This window comes from Chiroxiphia lanceolata, chromosome 6 (genome assembly GCF_009829145.1).
Source record: "Chiroxiphia lanceolata isolate bChiLan1 chromosome 6, bChiLan1.pri, whole genome shotgun sequence".
NCBI lineage: Eukaryota > Metazoa > Chordata > Aves > Passeriformes > Pipridae > Chiroxiphia > Chiroxiphia lanceolata.
Genome location: NC_045642.1, coordinates 48,234,015 through 48,255,179, shown reverse-complemented (window position 1 = coordinate 48,255,179; position 21,165 = coordinate 48,234,015). Strand labels below are relative to the sequence as shown.

The 21,165-nt window shown below is 40.8% G+C and overlaps 1 protein-coding gene across 3 annotated transcripts in view; it reads left to right on the top strand.

The window, feature by feature from the left end:
* Positions 1 to 629: 629 nt before the first annotated feature.
* Positions 630 to 21,165, top strand: part of TTC7B (tetratricopeptide repeat domain 7B) — a 131,181-nt gene continuing 110,645 nt past the window's right edge. For 2 of the 3 annotated variants that reach the window (XM_032691092.1, XM_032691094.1), the window contains exons 1-3: positions 667 to 847; positions 18,937 to 19,091; positions 19,778 to 19,946. In XM_032691092.1, the coding sequence (XP_032546983.1) occupies positions 727 to 847; positions 18,937 to 19,091; positions 19,778 to 19,946 (445 nt within the window). In that variant the 5' untranslated portion in view covers positions 667 to 726. Of the gene's footprint in view, positions 848 to 18,936; positions 19,092 to 19,777; positions 19,947 to 21,165 lie in introns of all 3 variants that reach the window. The other variant, XM_032691093.1, reaches the window with a different exon arrangement.

The following is a 21,165-nucleotide window of genomic DNA, read 5'->3' as shown; positions in this document are numbered from 1 at the left end:
AGTTTTGCGCCGGTGGCCCCGCTGGGCTGTGCCGTGGTGTGGGACACGGTGTGCGGGGCTCTGTCGGCTACTGGGAGTGCGGAGAGAATAGAATGTGCTGTGAGGTACGAACGTGGAGAGGGCAAGGGGAGAACGGCGTGAAATGGATTAAAAGCACCAAGCGAAGGGCGGTGAGCGGTGCCAAGGCAGGTGAAGAGGCGACCACTGACGGGCAGGAACCAGTTATCCGCTACATTTTGTGGAAGGGGAAAGTAAATCAGATGGGAGGGGGGGAAGGCGGCCTGTGGTCATCGTTCGCCGGTGTAAGGATGAAATCAGCTGAACGTGCCATTCCCACCCGTGTGTAAGGGGGTTCTGAAGGAGCAGCTCCCGCCGGTGCCCGCGGCAGCCCGGCGGTACCGGCGCCGCTACGAACGGCGGTGGCGTTGGGCAGACTCGTTCCCTCCCTCTTTGTCTGTCCCTCTCGCAGCCCCGGGAGCGGTGGTGGGACCTTCGGCAGCGGCCGCTCCCGCCAGACCCGGCCCGGCCCGGCCCGGCCCCGCCCCCCCCGCCGCTGGCCCCGCCCCCCCGCGTGGCCGCCAGGGGGCGCCGCTGGGGCGGTCGCGGTGCCGCCAGCGCGGCGCGGCCGCAGCGCTCGAGTTCCGCCGCTCCGGGGCCGCCGCCGCCCGTCCCCGCCTCCCCCCGCCCGCCACGGCCCCTGCCCCGCCGGGGCCCCGCGGCCCGGCCATGGCCACCAGGAAGGCGGGCTCGCGCCTGGAGACGGAGATCGAGCGGTGCCGCTCGGAGTGCCAGTGGGAGCGGATTCCCGAGCTCGTCAAGCAGCTCTCGGCCAAGCTCATCGCGAACGGTGCGGCGCGGGCGGGGGGCGGCGGGGGCCGGCAGGTGCAGCCGGGCTGGCGGCCACAGGGGCCCGCGGTGCCCGGGGGGGCGGCCCGGCCGGGCGGGAGCAGCGCGGGGGGCGGCGGGAGGCGGGAGCCGCCCAGGGCCGGCCCGGCCCGGCCCGACCCGAGGGCACAGCGCTCAGCGCCGCGGGCGCGGGGCCGGGGTCCCGCACCGCCGGGGTGCGGGGGGGTCCGCGCTCCGCGTCGGCAGCAGCGCGGCCCTGCGGAGTGACAGAGGCCCGAAGTGCTGAGCAGCCCGATACTGGTCACGAGCGCTGCAATTGTGCAGACACACATGCTGACAGTGTGCATAAAGCCCTAAATGTCCTTCTGTGCGCTGCCGGGGGATCTGTGCACAGCCTGTCGTAGGAAGGCTTCCGTCCTTTCTCTTAAAAGCATACCTCAGCAATGTAGTGCAGCTCCATTAATTTTGTTATAAATAATATGAGTAGCTTGTTTGGTCTCTTATTATTGTATCACAAAATTCAAAATGTTTATCTGAAGGATTGTGCCTAATGAACAAGAGAAGTTTTCTTTGCCATGGATGCCTTCGTTCTGTGTATGAGGATAGTGTCAGCCTCTATGGGCTCACTTATGGGCTTGAGGTGAACTTGGAGGTATTTTCAGAGAGCAGTCAAGTCTGCAAAGATAGAACTTGGGGTGAATTCAGAGGTACTAAAGTTAGCAGAGAGAGGATGAGGCATAAGGTTGACATCAGTGGGAGTTTGTTGTGAAGGGTGTGATAGCTTTGCACGTTTAGACAGGGAAGAAAACTGCATCATTCAGGTGTATAGAAATACAAATAAAAGAGGAAAAACCTGACTTGAAGAAGAGAGAGAGAGAATTTAAGAATGAATGGCTGGATAGTAGATAACCTTTCATGCATTGGCCTTAAGAACAACTGGGTGATGATCCCGACACTGGTGTTACTAAAAATAAACATGAGTGAAAAGGTGGAAGGTTTTATATTTAGTTTCAGGACATGCATCATTGAGTGGTAGACTATGAACTAGTTAGGGATCACTTCAAGCAAAGGCAAATGTGATTTGGCTGTCCAGTTGGGAAGTATGATCTTCATAGTTTTAAGATGTACTGAGGTATTTCAGACAGGTAGGGAGAGCTAGACAGGAGATGTTATTGACAATTTGACTTAAATTTCTCCAACCTACATACTTTTTACCTGAGTAAAGCATATCAGAGAGGATTATGCAATCTGCATAATTTTACACTTCAGTGGTTTTCCTATTAAGGCATCTTCTATATTCTATACCAGTCAAAATACAAATTATTGAAGCATTCCTTGATATTTAAAACATGGGAAAGTATCATATATAGATTTTATCTCTTTGACAGCACATGGATGATTAAATCAATGTCATGGCTTCCAAGTCTAGGTAACTGAGAACATCAGCAGTCAGTAAGTGAAGTGATTTGCACTGGACTGTTCTTTCGTAGTGGAGTAACACAGGAAGAGACTAATTTATTTAACGAAATATCTTCACCCGCTGTTGATTGTCTAAAACTGGAAGTTTGTGTTCTAAATCGTGGTGTTCCTAACAGGCTGCAGGTCAAGGTTATCAGCTAGTAAGATTACAAGGACAGACAATGCCTCTGTTCCATCCATGGAGAGAGATACGAACTGAAAGTTGCTCTGATGCGTATCCCCGTGGTTAGTACATCTGAAGCAATCAACTGAAAAAAAAGTACTCTGAACTTTACTCCATCTTTCTCTAGTAATGTTCAGTTTTACAAATTGACTTGGGAATGGATAATGAAAGATCTGTGTTTTGGCTGAATGTGTAACAATATGTCATAGGAATTATTTGAAAGCTTGGAGGGGTGCAGAAGGGGAAGGGGATCTTCATTCTATCCATATATTGGTGTGTAGGGAATTGGCTCCAACTCCTGAATGCTGGAGCATTTTACCTGAGGATATCAACCTTGCTAGGAACAACATTTATTGCTCTTTGAACACACATGGGAAAGAATCCTTTGGGGAAGCCTTCTTGTAGTTTCTTCAATCTTGCACTATTGCAAAAGAATAGATTGTTACTTTATCAGTGCTTAATTACACCTTCTGTTTGTAATTGGGGATTAGAGAACTTGACAGAAATTTTAATGCTGTGGATTATTATTTGGACTGTCTTGCATTGATACAGAATCTCTTATTAGCAAGTTCCCATTCCTTGAAGCTCACAACCCAAATTAGGTGAAGGATGAAATAGCTCCCAGGATGAAGGTCTGTGTGGATGCATGAGGCAATAGTATGTACTTCTGAAGAAATGCAGCACTTGAGTGGACTTGATTTTTGTATTGTTTGTTCTGATTAGTTCTGCTGATGGATCCTATGTACTCCTTCATAGAGGTAGGAGCTCTAAGATCAAGAGAGAAGAGAAATATTAATGGATTGCTCACTGCCTTTGCTATTCTGTAGTAGTAACAATTTGGATCATAGGAAATGTGTGTCCTCTGTCAAGCCTGTGACTTGCATTGATTTTCACAAAGGATAGGTAGATAGACAGACAGATAGATAGATGGATGGATGAAAAAAGGGTCTGTAACCTTTAACTCAGATTGATTAGGCACTTAGCCAATTTGGATTATATTTCTTTACTTCAGAATCAGGACTCAGCAACAGTAATGAGATTCATGCCATGTAACACAAATCTCGGTTTGAGCTCTTGCTTCATCAGCGTTCCTGTTAAAGATTGGGTCAAAACTGTTATGTACTGGGTGGTGAGTTAGCCTTGGCTAACAGCACATGCCCAGCCAGCTGCTCAGTCTCTCCCCTTCCTTAGTGGGGCAGGGACAGAAAATAGGATAAGATTTGTAGCTTCAAATAAAAACAGGGAGACCACTTACTAATTACTGTTCTGGGCAAAACAGGCTTGATTTGGGGTAAATGACTTTAATTTGCTGCCATTTGAAATAGAGACAGATACTAAGAAAGAGGAAGACAGAGATGAAAGTAACATTTTTCCTCCCCCCTTTCCCAGGCTGAACTTCACTCCTGTGCTCCAGACTCCTGTACCTCGTGATGCAGGGGGTTACAGTTGGCATGAGGTGGCTTCTTTCTCCTACTCCTGCCTTCTCACATTTTTCCTCTGCTCTGGCATGGGCTCCCCACTGACAAGCAGTCCTTCAGCAAGAAGAATCTGCTCTGGCACAGGCTGTCCATGTGCCACAGTTCCTTCAGGGTATATCCACCTGCTCTGGCTTGGGTCCTCCCTGGCACCTCCCTTGGGTTCCTCCTCTGGCACCATAGAGCACCTCCTCCTCCTCCTCTGACCTTGGTGGTGTTCCCTTTGTTGTTTCTCACTCCTTTTGTTCTGTTTTGTGGTGTTTTCTGCCTTTTCTTAAATACAGTTTCCCAGAGGTGCTGTCAGCTTTGCTGAGGGGCTCAGCTGTGTCTTGCTGTGGTTCTGTTGGAGCCAGCTGGGCCTGGGACAGAACAACCCCTGGCCTTTTCCTGCGGGAGCCATTCCCGCAGCTCCTCTACTGCCAGCACCTTGCCATTTATACTCTGCACAACAGGATTTTCAAAAACTGGCAGCTGGCAGAGAAATAAATCATCATGCTGCCCTGAGGGTCCCAAAGATGCCAAGGTCCTTGGCTGGGCTGTAGGCTGTTTGGTTGCAAGAAAAGTACCATCCTCAAGTGTTCACATCCTGAGTATCAATTTTCAAATGAAACTGAGACAAACCTCAAGTTGCTAGGAGTGAAATCTTAGGTCAGTTTACACTAATGAAACTTGGTGAGTGTTCCCAGCTGGTTTAACTAACTAACCTTCTTAGGTTCTGTCCTGGTTTCAGCTAGGGTAGAGTTAATTTCTTCTCAGTAGCTGTTGCGGTGCTGTGTTTTGAATTCAGAATGAGAAGTGTTGGTAACGCACTTTTTTGCTAAGTTGTGTTTATCCTAAGTCAAGGACTCTTTTCTTGTCTCATACTCTGCCAGCGAGGAGGTACACAAAAGAAACTGGGAGGGGCAAGGCTGGGACAGGTGACCCAACCTGGCCAAAGGGATATTCCACACCATAGAATGTCATGCACAGTGTATGAACTGGGGGGAGTTGCCTGGAAGGCAACATCTGGGTTTGGGAAGGGAGATCTGGCATCGGTCAGCAGGTGGTGAGCAGTTGCATTGTGCATCGCTTGTTCTTCCCTTTTCATTATCATTATTATTACCATTTACCATTATTACTGTATTTTACTGTATTGCAATTATTAAACTGTTCTTAACATACAAGTTTTTGATTCTCCTCCCCATTCCACCAGGGTGGGGGGCAGAAAGGGGCTGTTGAGCGAGCAGCTGTGTGGTGTTTAATTCCAGCTGGGCTTAAACCATAACAGTCCTCTTCTAGGCAAATGATCAGAAGAAATTTTGCTTGTTTGTTGAAGTTTGTCTCACATTGCACATGAACACCAGGAGGATGAAGCATGGTTATGAGAGTTAGTGAAAGCTTTGAGTACAAAATTACTTGTTCACAGAATATTGGAAGAGGCAAAATAGTAAATGTTGAATATCTGAAATTAATGAGAATGTATTTTAAAATGTGCCCACAATTGAGAAACATTCGTTATAGGATTCTTTTATATTTTAAGCCAGCCTGAATGGGCTGCTTTTATAAAGGCCTTAATCTGTAGGAGAACCATGTACAGCTTTGTCTTGGAAAACTTGGTTGGCATCAAAAGCAGTTATGTATGAAACGCAGCATTTCGTAAGAGAGAGATTTTCTCGAAGATCACAGTTTAGTGTAGCAGTCCCCAAAATAGCTAGTGATGACTGCAGCACTTTGATTCTAATGATCACATATAATTGAAATCTCCTTTTTATTTTCATTTAAAAATTTTATTTTTTAAGAGTTCTGTAAAGTTGCTCTTCTCAAATATTGCAAATAAGACTTATGGGTTTTTTTGAGTGAGTTTGTCATAACGTTGGTTATACAGATGATTCATGTATTATATTGAAGTGTTTGGGATTTTGAGGGTTGTGTTTTGAAGCCTCTCTGCAACAGCTGTAATGTAAGTTTTGTATCACTCATAGCTTTAGGAATTAGGATTCTCATGGTGTCTGGAATTTTATGGTACTTGAATGATAATTTTGGAAGCTAGCAATCACTTTGCAAAACTGATTGCAAGTCAGGTATTTTTGATGAAACAGTAGTGTCTCAAAGGAAGCACTTACAGTGGACCTCAGTGTGAAGGTTGTGTCTGCGCAGGGTATTTTCAGGACATCAGTGCTCTCATGTTTTCCTTCCTTCCTTTGGGAACACAGTGAGGAAATCAGAGGTTGGTTCAGTAGCAAGCTGAATGGATAAAATAAAGGATCCATGAATTTCCATGGGTGTTTCCGGCCATTCATTGTTGCTGCAGTCAGAATGTGACCTTGTTCAAGTTCGGTGAGATGTATGGCTCTGTTGGGAAAAGCACTGAGGAGGCGAATTTTTATAGTTCAAATGAGGTAGAATGATGTAGTTCTGTAGAAATCTTAGCCAGTGTGAAATATTGCATTACTGTGGGGAGAGAATGTATACCAAGGAAGTTCGTGGATCTGTATGCTACCAAGAGCATTGTGACATTGCCATGAAAATAGAATATTACCTACAGGTATCAAGTTTACTGATGGAAATACAATAACATTATAACACACTGCTTTCTTACCAAGTGAATTTTTGCTATCCCATTTTTGTTTGGTTTGTTTTGTGCGTGATCTCTTCTCTGACTGCCTTTCCTATCAACACCTTGTTTCTATAATTTCCTATTATATGTTCCTCACAATTAGCCTGGCAGAATAAGGGAACAGAGAGAAGTAGCAAACCCAAAGGATTATGAATTATTTTACGTATCTAATTTTGTCACCTTCTCTGCTGCTTCCTTATCTTGATATAAGTAGAACATAAAAATAGAAACATCAGTTTTCATCCGTTTCACTGCCTTGTGAAATACAAGACTTCAGATGTATGGTTAAAGCTTATCCTCAGAGTAAACAAGAGATTTCTAAACCTCTTAGGACTCATGCCCTACTTAGAAGGTGCTTACCAAATTTATTTTGGTTTTTTTATACATACAGTTTGTGGTGCAATTTATATATGCAAAGCTTTCCTAAGAGATCTTTGCAGACCACGTGACATGCCTTTTTGCATGCCCACTAAAGTGGAAATGAAGCACCCTCTTAATTTGTTATCTTTTTTGTTTGCCTCCTATTGCATTCACTATCATATTTACAGAACAGGTTTACTAAGGACAGACATTTTTCTGAATGAAGACCAAAGATTGTGACAGTACTAAGATGTGTTGTTTTATTTTTGACTGACAGCTTTGTTTCTTCAGATAGCCAGGGGTGTTATAACAGTATAAGTGATGATGTAGATCTGCTGCTTGTATTCCAACTGACTTGTCATCTGGAATAGAAAATAGAAGCATAGTCAGTATGATTTCACAAGTAACCGAGCTGGTCTAACACCTTGCTCTTGTTATGTGGAGGAGGTTCTTTCTGCCTGCCTTTGCTCAAGCTGCTGCTTCTCTATGCAGTTTCTCCTGGTTACATGTTCCTGGCCTCTCCCTTGCCTTGATGAACACCAGAGGTGGGAATTACTGTGCTGGGACAGCCAGCAGAAAACTCTATGCTTCTTGCTCTGGGGTTAGTGTCTGCTGGCTTGCCGAGCTGATTTGCCTCCCACAGGGGTCTGAATAGTTTAACAGCTGGTGGAAAATGAACAGTGGCAGCAGCCAGTGAAGGGCAGAGGCAAGGGGAACTTTATTCTCCCGCTGTGAGGAAGCATGTAGTTCATCTGAGTGGAGTGAACTAACTACTTTTCATATTTGGAGCTTATAACTGCTTACATTTATAAGAATACTTTCATATATTATAAATGGAATTATATTAGAAGTCGGACATCTCATATATTAGTGTTGTGTTGGTTGAACTTTTGCCATGTTTAAAGTTACAAGAAGAAATGGTAGCCAAATTTATCTGTGAATAGATACTGGTATATGTCTATATTGTAGCTCTTCTAGGTTCCTTTAACCTATCTTAAAGGGTTAAAGGTTAGTTAGTATTAACTTCTCTATAGGGAAATAATTTCACTGGCATAAACTCAGGATCATTGATACCACTTTTGTTTGAGTTTGATTTGCATGGCAGTAAAGAAGAGGGCAGAAGGTCCTTAACCATACCAAATGTAAGCCATTCCTCCTCCCCTCAAATCCATCTTGTAAATAATAAAATTTTAGAATTCAAGGTTAAATTCTCCTCAGTTTTCCTTGCACTGAACACTGTTTAATTTGTGATCTGATAAAGAGTAACTAAAGATAATAGCCTTGTAAAAAGTGATGAGATAAATTGGAGGGAGTGAGGATATCTGTGGCTAATAGTGTGATGTTGTGGGTAGCAAGACCTTGAATAATTGGAGAGCATTTGATCTTTGCTCCAGGCTGTGGAGAGAGAGAGAGAGTGCTGAATTTGGATATTTCTCTGGTGTCAGCAAATGTGTGGCAGAATGCAGAGTGGCAGTTTTTAGTAGCTGCTCTGATCAGTGATGTTATCAGTTGCTCTGTTGCTTCAGGAAGTGTTGCATGAGTTTCTGCAAGTTCCCACCCCACTCATCACCCCACTGGTGATAAAGGATTTCTGTTCATGCTTACACATTTTGATTCCACTCAAATGTGTATGCATGAACAGAAATCCTTTACTGTAATCTCATATTATCTGGGGTTGTAAACTGTGCTTCTTTAACAAAAAGTGGGTAGGAAATCCCTTTTGTCTCTAGATGAATCTTGAATGCAGCTCACCTGAGCCTGATAACTTGGTTTATCTCCATAAAATTTTTGCAAAGGCAACCAAGATATGAAAACACCAGCAGCTTCCAGGCCCTCCCATACTTTTCTGCATTTAATTATGTGAACAAGTTGTTCCTTATCTTTTAAGTGGACCTTATCTCAAATTCAGATTTTACTGGGTTCAGCTTCCAGCCACACTCCTGTTTTTCTTTCTACCATTTAATTACAGTTGCTTTACCTTAATGGAAAGAAAATGCTCTGTATTAGTCAAGGCTCTAATGGGATTGCTTTAGAGCTGGGTTTAAGGAAAGGCAGAAGTCGGGGACTTTTTGCTTTTAGAACACTTGGTAGAATTAAAAAAAAAAAACAAAAACAAAACCAACCCATCCCCCCCAAAAAACCAACCAAAACCTTCCCAAAACACCAACCAACAAAGTTGCCAAAAGGTGCTTTCTGTCTAACACTGGTGGTTGTGTATCTGAGACAATCGTCTCTGAGACTGACAGATGTAGGATACTGCCTTTCAGGAATTTACTTGAGTTTTCTCAGGTGAACCTGGAGACAGAAGAGGAGGAGATTGGAAATGGTAGAGAACTGCAGGATCTTGTCCTCTGGGGAACAGAGGCTCATTTGTGGGTTTTCATTTGAGCTTTGGGTCATCCCATAGATGAAAAATGTCCCTCTTACGACCTGACAATTAATCAATGATTCTCTTTTTTGTCAATAATTTTCTTTACCTTTTCAGGAGAACCAAAGTTGGATTCCATTGTCATCATCTTTTAAATGGCTCCCCAGGGAAGTGATCACAGCACCAGTCCTGAGAGTTCAGGAAGCATTTGGATGATACTCTCAGGCACATGGTGTGACTCTTGGGGATGGTCCTGTGCAGGACTAACAGTTGGACTCTGATCCTTGTGGGTCCCTTCCAACTCAGCATATTCTGTGATTCTGTTATTCTGTGAAATTTGCTCTGTGCTGTAATGTAACCGTTTGGTACAGAATGGACAAGAGCCACTGTCCCTGTGGCATGGCTTGGTTTTTGCCTTCCATCTAAATAGTCTCTAGTATTTTGTTGTTGTTAGAAGGAACAGGAAAACTGGTTTGTCCTTTGAGAAATAAATCATAGCAACAAGCAAGATTGGAAAGAATTTCTAGCTATCACAGCATGTGTTTTTCCTGTTCTCCAAGGCACTCTTTGATCTTTATATCCTAAACAAACATAGATGGGAAGAACCTAAATTTTGATCATTCTTCCTCAGTGTGGTTACTAGAATCCTTTCCAGTTAACACCCGATGATGATGATCCTTTTTCCCACACTTCATGCTTCCAGTGTTGGGTATGACATGCATTCTTATTTCTTGGTTTTGCATTGCTTTTGACTGAATGGGCCAGGTTTGATTCAATATTCTAGATGATACATTGTGACTGTCCTGGCCTGGCTGTTTACTGTTCTGACGGTCAGAACAGTAAACATTTCACAAAATTTGGGAGCTTGAATATTAAAAAACCACCAACGTTAAAATAGCATAATTCAAAAGTTGCTGCAGTTTTCTGTTCTTCTTAATATGTGCTGTCATAAAATACGTTTCAGTAGTAGAGGTACTTTGAAAGTAAATTTGTCTATGCATGAACAGTTTGGAAAACCTGTAACATTTTTCTTTAAAGCAAGTTTTGGCTGTCAAGCAGGAAAATTGTGTAGATGGTGCATAACTGCACAGTAAAAAGGCGCCATGTCCTCTGTGTACTTAAGAGGCAGAGGAGCAAATGATTGTGTATAATTAAAGGTGTTGGGAAGTAGAGTTCAATTTCTTTGAACAGCTGACTCTGTATTTTGTGCTTCTGGTTCTACCTGTGTATCCTCTGCATCAGTCTGCAGCCTTTCTGCCAGTAGTGCCTGTTGGTCTGCACATGTTCTTTAGATACTCTTCTACTGTCCCCAGAGACCTGGCTGGATGAGATCCTGGGCAGCCTGCTCTAGTCGATCTTGCTTGGAGCAGGGACGTTGGACTAGATGATCTCCAGAGGTCCCTTCCAACTTCAGTCATCCTGTGATGCTGTGAATTCTTGCTACTTAGTGATAGAATCATAAGTGACACCTGTCTATCCATATATTGTTTTTCTTGTCTTTAATGTAAACCTTGTAGAAATCTAAGATTAGTTTTAGCATTCATTTTAATTTGAGTAACTTCTGGTCAGTTACTGAGTGCTGAGCACAGAGTTGAATGAGTACTTGGAGATTTCTGCTAATATTCCTCTTTAAGCCAATGCTCTTACTGTTACATGCATTGTGATCAAAGCAAATGTGTTTGCTTTAAGTATATGGTCAACTTGTTCCTGGGTTAAAAATGTGTGTTTCATGCTTCTTCTGCCAGTTGAATATGAAATCAGTTCTGGGTCCAAGATTTCCAGATCCTCCTCTGGAATAAAGCTCTATTTCAAAATGGCTTTCTTAATAAATGTTCTGTGTGATGCTATAAGGTTTTTCTTGTTTTCAGCTGTTTTTACAAAAAATTCATTTTGAAATTTTTGTCTGGGTACTATATGTAGCAGTTGACTCCTTTGGGATCCTTCTTACTGCATCCCGTTCCTGGATAAAATTCCTTAGTTTGGCTTTTTATATTTAGGCATAATGATATTCCATTATGTTATAGGAAATTTGAGAAAAAAATCATCTCCAGTTACTGGAACATGCAGCCCTTCAGTACTCTGAGCATTTAGTTTTACCTTTAGAGAGAGTAAGAGTTTTAGGGATTGAGAAGGAATAGTTTCCTTTCTCACTCCCAAGCTAGTTTCCTTCTGGGAAGTTTTGAAGCATCAGAAGATGGATTACAAGGCAAGTCTCAACTTGCTGGAGTTCTGCACATCAACATATGGTCCCATTGGGATAGTGGAAATCTCATACTTGTCCTTTTTACCCCTTGGCTCTTTCCTATCCTTATTCTTTGATTATTTTTTTTTAATTATTTTTAGTCTTGAGTTTCTTATTCCTTTTTCTTTCTGGAATCTGGTACAGAACAGGTGAAGCAGCAGTCTCTTCTGTTCTTACAACTCCGTGCTTCATCTAATCCATCTCACCTCATGCAGTATCTTCATTTGAAACTAATGATAACTATAATCTTTAGACTTCAATGCATTTGGACAATTGTGCTTTTTAAGAGTCTGAAATATGTTACCTGAGATACCGAAGATTTTGGTGGAGAGTGGGTGAAGCAATACAACATGTGATATAACATGCTTCTAGATGTAAAATTTGTTTGTTTACAGGTTCTGTAGCTAGTTTGTTCTGTATTTCCTATTCCTAAGTACGTCCTATTCAAATTCAGATCCTCAGGGCTTGAGTGTGAGGTTTTGAGCCTCTTTGCTTAAATCATTGTAATCGGAGATTTTATCCTAATTCTGTACTTTTTTCTTGCGGCTGTGTAATTCAGAAGAAAGTGAAATGAAATACTAAAAGTATTTCTTTTACTCAATGCCATTTGGCATATAAGGAAGAAACAGTGGTTTTCTGTACACACTTTCTTGCTCTAGATGTTGATCTGTGGAGGAAGGCTCCATTGTAACTGTTGTTGTTAGCACAGAATCAGGTGTATTCTTGCCAGTGCACCACAGCAGCGTGTCATGGATATTTCTTTGCAGAGAAACCTCTGGTGCATAGAGACTTGATACCAGAGCAAGGTTGTTGGTAGTTGTTGCTGTAGCAGTGGTAGCAACTATGTTGTCCAAGAGGTGTGTTTGTGTTGTACCTTTCAAGTATTCCCTTGTGATGGAAAAATACACTGAAAATAATAATTGTCAGACCCTTAAAAAAATTACTTTTTCTGCATTAATATTAGGAACACTTCAGAAACCACACAGATGGCAGACATGATCTAGACAAACTTCAGTATTTTGCCTTGTTTTTATCTGAGACTGTTGAGCCACCACAGGAAGAGTAATACTTCAGCAGAGCAGTTATTTGGTGCTCTACAGAAGAACAGGTAGCAAGCAGGTTCATTAGTTCTATTGAGACCACATCATCATTCACTCTGTACGTATCCTGGTGTACTCTGGAATTGAATAAACTTTTAAAGCCATCTCTTGGGGAGAGACTCTGAAGGCAAGAGGCAGAGCTTCTAACCTGTATTGAGCTAGGCTTTTTTTTTCTTACTTTTAGAAAGGAATTTAGAGCTAGATATTCCTCTCACCTAGCCTGCTAACAACCCCTGAGTTCTTCAACAAGTGCCTGGAGTTGTGGTACCATTCATCAGAAAGGTGACTATTTTGCATTTTAGCATGTGATTCAGTGGATGTTTCAAGATGGACTATGGTTTTAAGCTAATAGTCATAAGTATTCTTCATCATTCTTGACAAAGGATAAATGAAGATTAATCCTCTATTTCAGTTTTGTTTTTCTGTGAGCAGCTGCTTCAGATTCCAATGGTATGGTAAAGAATTTGCTTCAAAAAGCAGATGTTACAAATAACGTAGCAAAGCAGCTTTCATTATATTTTTAAAGTCTATATTACAAAGACATGTCATCATGTGTGGGTTTTTTCTCTACCCTGTGTTTATGCCAGCCTGTATTCTCATTTTGAAGATGTTTATTATTGATTGATATTGGAAAGAGGGATAGTCATATCTGCACAAGGTTGTTCTCAAGACATTTTGTATGAGTGTGTCTAAGCTTTCTCTAAGCTGAAAGAAAGCAGTTTGCATGTGTAGAAATGTCTGGGTTTTTTGCTTTCTCTTTCAGTGCTAAGAGAGATGGGCATTTCACCTAAAGCATCCTTCAGTTTGTCTTGCAGTTCCAAGTTGCTCAGAGTTACCTTTGATTATAGGCAGAGGGCATCCTATTAGTGAGGTGGATTATTTCAGTGATACTGTGATGTTGCAGAAACAGGTGGGCAAGCGAGGCTGTTTCCAATTAGGAAATGGTTCTGCAATACAATTGTGATAAAAGTCATCAGCCCCCTAATTCTACCAGGTAATTGCTGTTGATTAACTCTTCAGCAGAGAAATATATGAATGAGTCTTTCCTTTAATCAAGAGTTTTATAGTGATCCATAACTGTCTTCATTTTCTATAAGTGGGCTACTGGTTTTCATGGTACCTAAACTGTTTTCAAACAGGTTTGGTGTTCTTCTGAAGCATCTATTTAGACTGGCTGAAAGAACACTAGACTTCAAGGTATCAACTTTACGCAGTTTAATTCTGTCTCTATGAAGTGTCTCATAGAAGAATGTAATCTAGTTCGCTCATACTGTACTGGAAGAAAAACAATTTCTTCTCAAACAATACTTACATTATTTCAAGATGATGAAAACCTCTGCCAGAGCTATAGTTTCATAAATAGTTTCCTTCAGAAATGTCCATGTAATTGGCGTTTTGGTATAAGCACAATTGAGTCTTGTTCCTGCTGGCACAGAATGGTTGACACACCTCAAGCCAATGCTTTGTTAATAAAGTACTTGCTCAGTAATAATTTGATTTGAAAGTTTGTTGCCGATGTCTGGCCCTGACTGACTGACGTAGCAGATGAGTGACTCAGGAAATAAGAAAATTCTGCTTTGCAGTGGCTTTTATGGTTTGCAGTCTGTGACCCATTGTCTTCAAGTGTTAGTCACCAGCAGCTGTGCAAGTGCAGCACTTCTGTGATGAAAGCCAGTAACTCTTTCTCTTGTGGTGCTGTGTCTCATGATCAGCAGCAGTGGTACAGGAAAAGTATGAATTGTACTGTGGATGGATGACCTAGAAGAACAGCTTTTGTTTTGATGCTTAATTGGATCTGTAAGTTGCAGCTACTTTTTTTCTCTCCCACCTTTCCTCTGAAGGAAAGTATGTGCACTACATGTTGCTGCACTGTGACTATCTCTGGCTAGTGTATGGATCCTTAGCTTCTCTAACTTGCGTCAGTGATGGGAACAAAATATCTGGGTGTATAGACTACTTTGATTCTCATCTTAAGGTGTCTGGGTAGTTCCAGAGTGTGTGCCAGCTTGCCCTTAACACTTTGTTCTTGCTTGTGTCCTGTCTTCAGAGACAACATCATAATTTTTCAAGTAGTTGTCAGAGGGAAGAAACTTATCTTAAGGTGAAGGGAGGGAGAGTGAGAGGGGGAAGAGGGAGAGAGGTGAAATTAAATTTTCAGGAGGTGGCTTCATGTTTGTCTCCTCTTACTTTCCCCAGTGTGAAAATATCTGTGTACAAGAGAGGAATAATCTTTCCGACTTTATGCAGAGTGCTATATCTGTGTCTATCCCTACCTTGTTCTTCTGCACAAATGGGTGAGAATTAGTCTTATAAAGCTGGTCTTCCTCTTTCTGTGGTGCAGCTGGAATGGCTGCACTTTGCTCTTGCATATGCCAATGCTGTTGTTTGGTTATAGGCAAAGTGATTATTTCCCCTTTAGTAATAGGAATGATTTAAGCACTTTGTTTTACGAATCCTCATGCCTCAGGGCATGCATTTTCACACCTAGCAGTGCAAGGTTTATTTTCTTTAGTGTCTGACCTGTTCTTCAGCTAATCCGGTGTGAGAATCCAGAATTAGTTGTTTCACATGGTTCCTTGACAATTTTGCAGTTTGTGTAAACAAAACATATCTGGCAGCTGGTCCACAGTATAACTGTTCTTACCTGTCTTTCCATAAAGAAAGATCTACTGTATTTAACTTAACTAAAGAAGTGCTTGTTACAGGAGTGTGGACCAGAAGAATTTTTGAGACTTACTTGAAGGAATACATATGAGAGGGAAAGGCACATGTGACACTTTCTTCATTGGCACTTCTGAAGTTCTGCTATTTGAAGTGTTGAGGAATGTAACTGATAGACCTCACTCTTTTAATTGTAAACAGCCTTGATGATATTGCTCTCGAACCAAAGCGCTTGTCTTAGGATGTCATTTGGCTTCCTTGCTATTTTTTGATGTTTGATATTCATGTTTCCTCAACCTTCTTTGGAAATGGAGCTTGCTCAGCAAAGCATTAAACTGAATAAAAGGAAAGAGGAATGTTACTTGTTAAATGAAATACTTTGGTTTTGATGAGTACACATCAGAGAGGAAGTATCAACTTGCACATCCCTTAAAACTTGGAGTAACCAGTTTGACATATTTTCACTCTATTTTAAATTGCCACTTAGCTTTAAAAGCACAATTAGCAAAATTAATCTTCATTGTTCTCCTGTGTGGGACATTACTATACTGGCCTCAAGTATTATTTTCAAGAGGTTCATAAACAAAAAATTGTGTACTCAGATCACACACAGTGCAGTCTTTTGAATATTTTGGGTAAAATACCTGTCCTGAAAGGACCTGTCAGTGACTTATTCTTTGCAAGGCAAATAATTGCATACAGTGAACTGAAGTACAGTTTTGTAAGTTTGGAATGGGCCTCTGATCTCTGAGAGCCTTTCACACAACACATGTTAAACTGTGCACCAAACTAACCAGCCTTGCTGTGGTGTACAAAACCATCTGTCTTTTCTGTGTATGCAACTTATACACTTTGATTTCCAGAGAGATGGAATGGTGCATGCAGCTTACACTCTTTGATTTCCAGAGAGATGGAACAGTTGCAGAAAGTGCAGTCCTGTGGAGTGTTGTGCTAAAGCTATCTTTGAGAAGGGTAATTTTGGTCATAATATCTGACTTTACTGTGAATTTATAATGATACTGTGGCTATGGTAATGAAATGTGGGATTTGGAGTAAAGTCTATAACAAAGGAGGTTTGGGCTGAAATATCATGTTTATATTTGGTCAGTTTAATTTCTTGTTTAATTTGTAGCTTGAAACTGAAGCTGCACAGGCCCAGCCTTCAGACAGGCTCTGAGCCTTCCAGAATCTGGACCTGTGGCTGGGGTAGGAGGCAGTCTGGCATTTCTGGTTTGGGCCCTTTCCTAGGGGGATGCAGCTGACCATGACTTATGCTGAGAGCATGTACTGCCCCTTTCCCTGCTTTTTGCTGTACTCTGATATAATGTGTGCATGAAATTCATGCTGTAGCAAGGAACTTATCGTTGCTTACGAAACACGGGAAAGACTCTGCAAGCCATATTAAGTCATAAATGTGCTCAGCCCTGATAGACTCACTTGTTTCCTGCTGCAGCTAACAATGGAGTTTCTTGTGCATGACCAAAATATTTCTTACCTACCGTAAAACCTTCTCATTCTAGTTCTGTTCAGAAATGTTACATTCCAGAGTGCCAGATTAGCCAGCCTTCCATGCAGTATATCCTAGGCTGTACCAAAAATATTATAGTGTACAAACTTTGAGCCTTTATATTTTTGGGACTTAAGTTTAAGTTCTCTTATTTTGGTTTTTTAAACGGTACATCAGATGTTTAAGATGAAAACATTTCAGTCAAACTTTATAAACCGATCAACTTCATTTTTAAGGGATGTGCAAATTGTATGATGGCCTTTCTGATGCATGTCAAACTGTACCATTTGCCATATGGTCATTGAATAGCTAAATAAAAGTATTTTTTTGGTTGGCAAATAGTGAGTAATAAGGTTTCATTATTATACTGTAGCTGTATTATTGAGAGGTAGTAGTATTTTTTTTTAACTGGGAATTGTATGCCTTTAATATATGTATTTGGAAGATGTGATTGTCTTTGTTTTTTCAAATACCTCTAAAGCAATGGTGCATCAAGGAGATAAAAAACCAAATTAGAGGTTTGTTTTCCCCTTCCTTATGTTTCAAGGAACCAGCATATTTGGCTAGCATGTATCAAAGCTATATCTAGAGTTGTGAGGATAAATTGAGCAGAAGGTGCACAGTTTAGGCAAAACCAAAGGCGTGTGAAGAGGCATAAAGGTGCTCTTCAGAGAAGATGCATTCAGAAAGTGACACTTTAAATTGTTGTCTGATCTGAAGATGAGTATACCTGAAGTATCAGAAGCTTTAGTGGTCTCCTTTCGGTGGACTTTGGGAATGGAACTGACACTACAAATTTAAGATTGATGAATTTGACAACTATGATCAGATGAAAATTAAGCGGGCTGGTAACCAGGTGGTGTGATTTGTCTTCATCAGGATGCTAAGAACTTTTCCAGTAGTGCTTAAACAGTAAAACATAAGTGAATGGTAGTTGAGAACAAATAAATGTCGAGCACACTCCCAGCACACTGTATAAAAAACATAAATAGAAAAATAAGTGCTCCCTTGATGCTTCTGTTATTTTGTCTGGTCTCTTAACTTTCTCTTGAAGAAATTGTAGTTTAAGAATCAGCAGTTAACTGGAAGTTTTAAGGGAAAAAAAAGTTCTAAGTTTTCGTCTTTCTACTTGGTAGGACATGTTTCAGGACAGTATTGGTCCTTATAGCTTAGTGTAGAATGGCATTGTACTGAAATTTGCTATAATTAAAAGATAATGCTGATGCATTTATACTTCCTGAAATTTATATATTTCCTGAGGGAAAGCTTTTCCTCTACAGTAACACTGACTTCTGCATGCCCTGGTCTTTCTGTCCCTTTTCATTACCTCTAGGGACAGTGCTAAAGGTGATGAGTGCTTTTCTGACTGATAACTTTTTGCCTTTCTCCTTTCTAAAAGTCCGTTTTATTTATTGATATTACATGTTTGGATTATTCAGACATTGTTTGCAAGGCATGACCAGGTCTTTTCAAGTCCAAGATTTTTACAACACTCTTCTCACTAGAGGAAGAACTAACACATTTCAGTAAAATAAGTTTAGTGGCCCTGGGTAGAGTGGAGGATGACCAGTTTCTTAGGTAAGCCCTAAGAAACTGGGAGAGTGATGAAAATGGACTTTCATATCTGAGATACTTTCAGACTTGGGATTGCTGGAGCCTTAACAAGGTCTGAGTGAAATCTACAGACAAAATACGAATGGTGATCAGAGACATCATGAAGGACATGTAACTTCAAACAAATAAATTAATCCAATATCAGTATTCATATTTGAAACCAGTTTTTTGGTAAAGTGAGTATCAGAAGTATATCTTGTCATGTTCAGAAAGCTACATAAAGCTTTGGAATCAAGTGCTGCTTTTTAAGGAGGAAGGCGAGAATACTGACTTCAGGTTAGTGTTCTAATTCTTTATATCTTAAAACACATGAGACTTGATTCTACAGTGAACCAGGCTGGAAAAAGATAAATTGAAAAGTAAAACAAAGTACTACATGACTTATGATAAACCTGAGTACTGGATGCTGTGTTTGCTTTGATTAGTTTCTATTTAAAATTCAGGCAATGGCTGTCTCCACTGAAATACTGAAAGTACTGAAATAAAATGATTTCTAATATTTCCTGTCTTTGGTTTTATTTACAGATGACATGGCAGAGCTTCTCCTTGGGGAGTCCAAACTAGAACAATTTTTGAAGGAAAATACTCTTAAACAGAGTAGTAGTCCACGGGGCCCCCAACCAAAACTGACTGAGGTCAGGAAACATCTCACAGCAGCTCTTGATAGGGGAAATCTAAAGGTATGTAAATCAGCCTGAGCAAGAATTAGAAAAGTTGAAATTGTAGTATTGAGGAAAGGTTCCTTAAATTGTATTTGGAGGTGCAGAAATTGAGGTTAATATCTGAGAGCATTTTCTGTCACAACCTTTTGATGCTCTTAACCATTCTGACCCTTCTTTTACTTAACTGTTGTTGTAGCTGCTACATCAACTTATCTGTTCTGTACTCAACATCCATCTTTTGAGAGATTAAAAGAAGCTTGTTTTACAGTCATCTATGACATTTTGTTTCCTGTGGTTTCTGGGAGTATTAATTTCTCTTCCTTTTCTGTCTTTATTAATCCATTTATCTTCTTTTTCAAGACATTTATTCTGCCCTGATACTTTGAAATCGTGTGAATTAAATATGTAGACTGTGGAACATATATCATTAAGTTTTGATGCCATGTTGATTTTCAACTGTGCTTATGGTGTTAGAGAAAACATTGGAGGGGTTGTAATGATAGGCTACCTTTAAATAGTTTTTTGTGAATTCCCCCCTACCTCAAGCTTCTCAAATATTACAGGGGACAGAATTTTGTTGGTTTGTTGCTCTGTTAGAAGAAATATCCTACATGAATATATACAGAAAACACATCTAATAATTATTGGAAGGAATTAGGTGTGTTTTCTGAGGAAAAACCCTTTCTTATTTCTCTTCTTTCTAGCCAGAATTCCTACAGGAAGCTAACCTGATTATGGCCAAATTAAACTATGTGGAAGGTGATTACAAAGAAGCTCTGAATACATATGCCAGAGTTGGCATTGATGACTTGCAGCTCACTGCAGTGCCACCATACAGGCTACGGATGATTGCTGAAGCATATTCTACAAAAGGTAAGACTGCTCTTTCCAGTATCATAATGTGTTTTAAAACTTAATTTATATCTTGTCTGAAGTTGAATTTTTTTAGTGTGAATATCATCAACACAGTAGTGGAGTACCATATTCATAGATGAAATAAGAGGATGGCTTGGGTCCTTTAAATTATTCAGAGTTTGTGCTAGGTTGACAGGACATGTACCTCAATTAATATTCCGACTGTGCTGTCACCTGATCACGTTTTTTGAGTGTGTGTATTTAAAAGTCCTTCCGTATATAAATGTCACTGTAACTGTTGCTAAATACTAAAAGCATTATAAATGTTGCTGAAAGTTAAGAGTTACAAAAAGCAGTGCAGTTTTGTGGTTGCTGTGGGCAGAATGGAGAACCTTAATTCACTCTCATGCCTTTTACTGAATGTTAAAATGCTCAGCCTAAGCTATGTCTCATAACTAAATTGCCACTTAATTGAGAAAAGTAGTAATGCATGACTTGGAAGTTTTATTTTTGAGATTTTCTTACATGGATATAGTTTTTTAAAAGCAGAGGTGAAGTTAATTAAAAAGTATTTTGTTTTTTACTGGTCTAGTATAATTGTAATGCTGGCCTTGTGTCTTAAGGTGGCAGTGCCACTTCAATTTAGAAAACTGTAATAGACTTCAAGCTGGGTCAGTATGTTGAGGAAAGTGTCAATTTGTATGCCAGAGGTTTATTAAAATTTACTGAGCTAAATGTTTGCTTTGGTCTGTTGTGTTTAAGCTTGAGTTGGGTTGCACGTGTACTTTTTGTTTAGGCAAGAGGAGTGTCAAAGGCAGCAAACAATTTGTGAGAGACTTCAATAGTGTTAACTGACAACTGATCAAGGATTGTTTCTAATGTTAGTCTTGGAAGAGAGTGACTGATTTCCACCAACATAGTCCTCTAGTAAACGTTAGACAAGCATGAATCATGCTCTATAGAGGTGTCAAGGAAATAAGGGAAGTAACTGGTAGCAGAGACAAAAGGATGCTTCATAAGTCTGGTCACTATTTAGATCACAGTGGGAAGAGAGTATATGGGGAGTTCTTCTACATGATGTGAGTCTGCCCAGTTTTCTCACACAACATCTGTGTGGGCTTCTGAGCAATGTCTGGTTTGGGTACACTTCCACTCAGCCTTGTGGATTTTGGCTGGGGTTTTTTGTCTTGTATTGTTTTTTAAGTGTGTGTGAGAATGTCTGTTGAATTTGTCATGT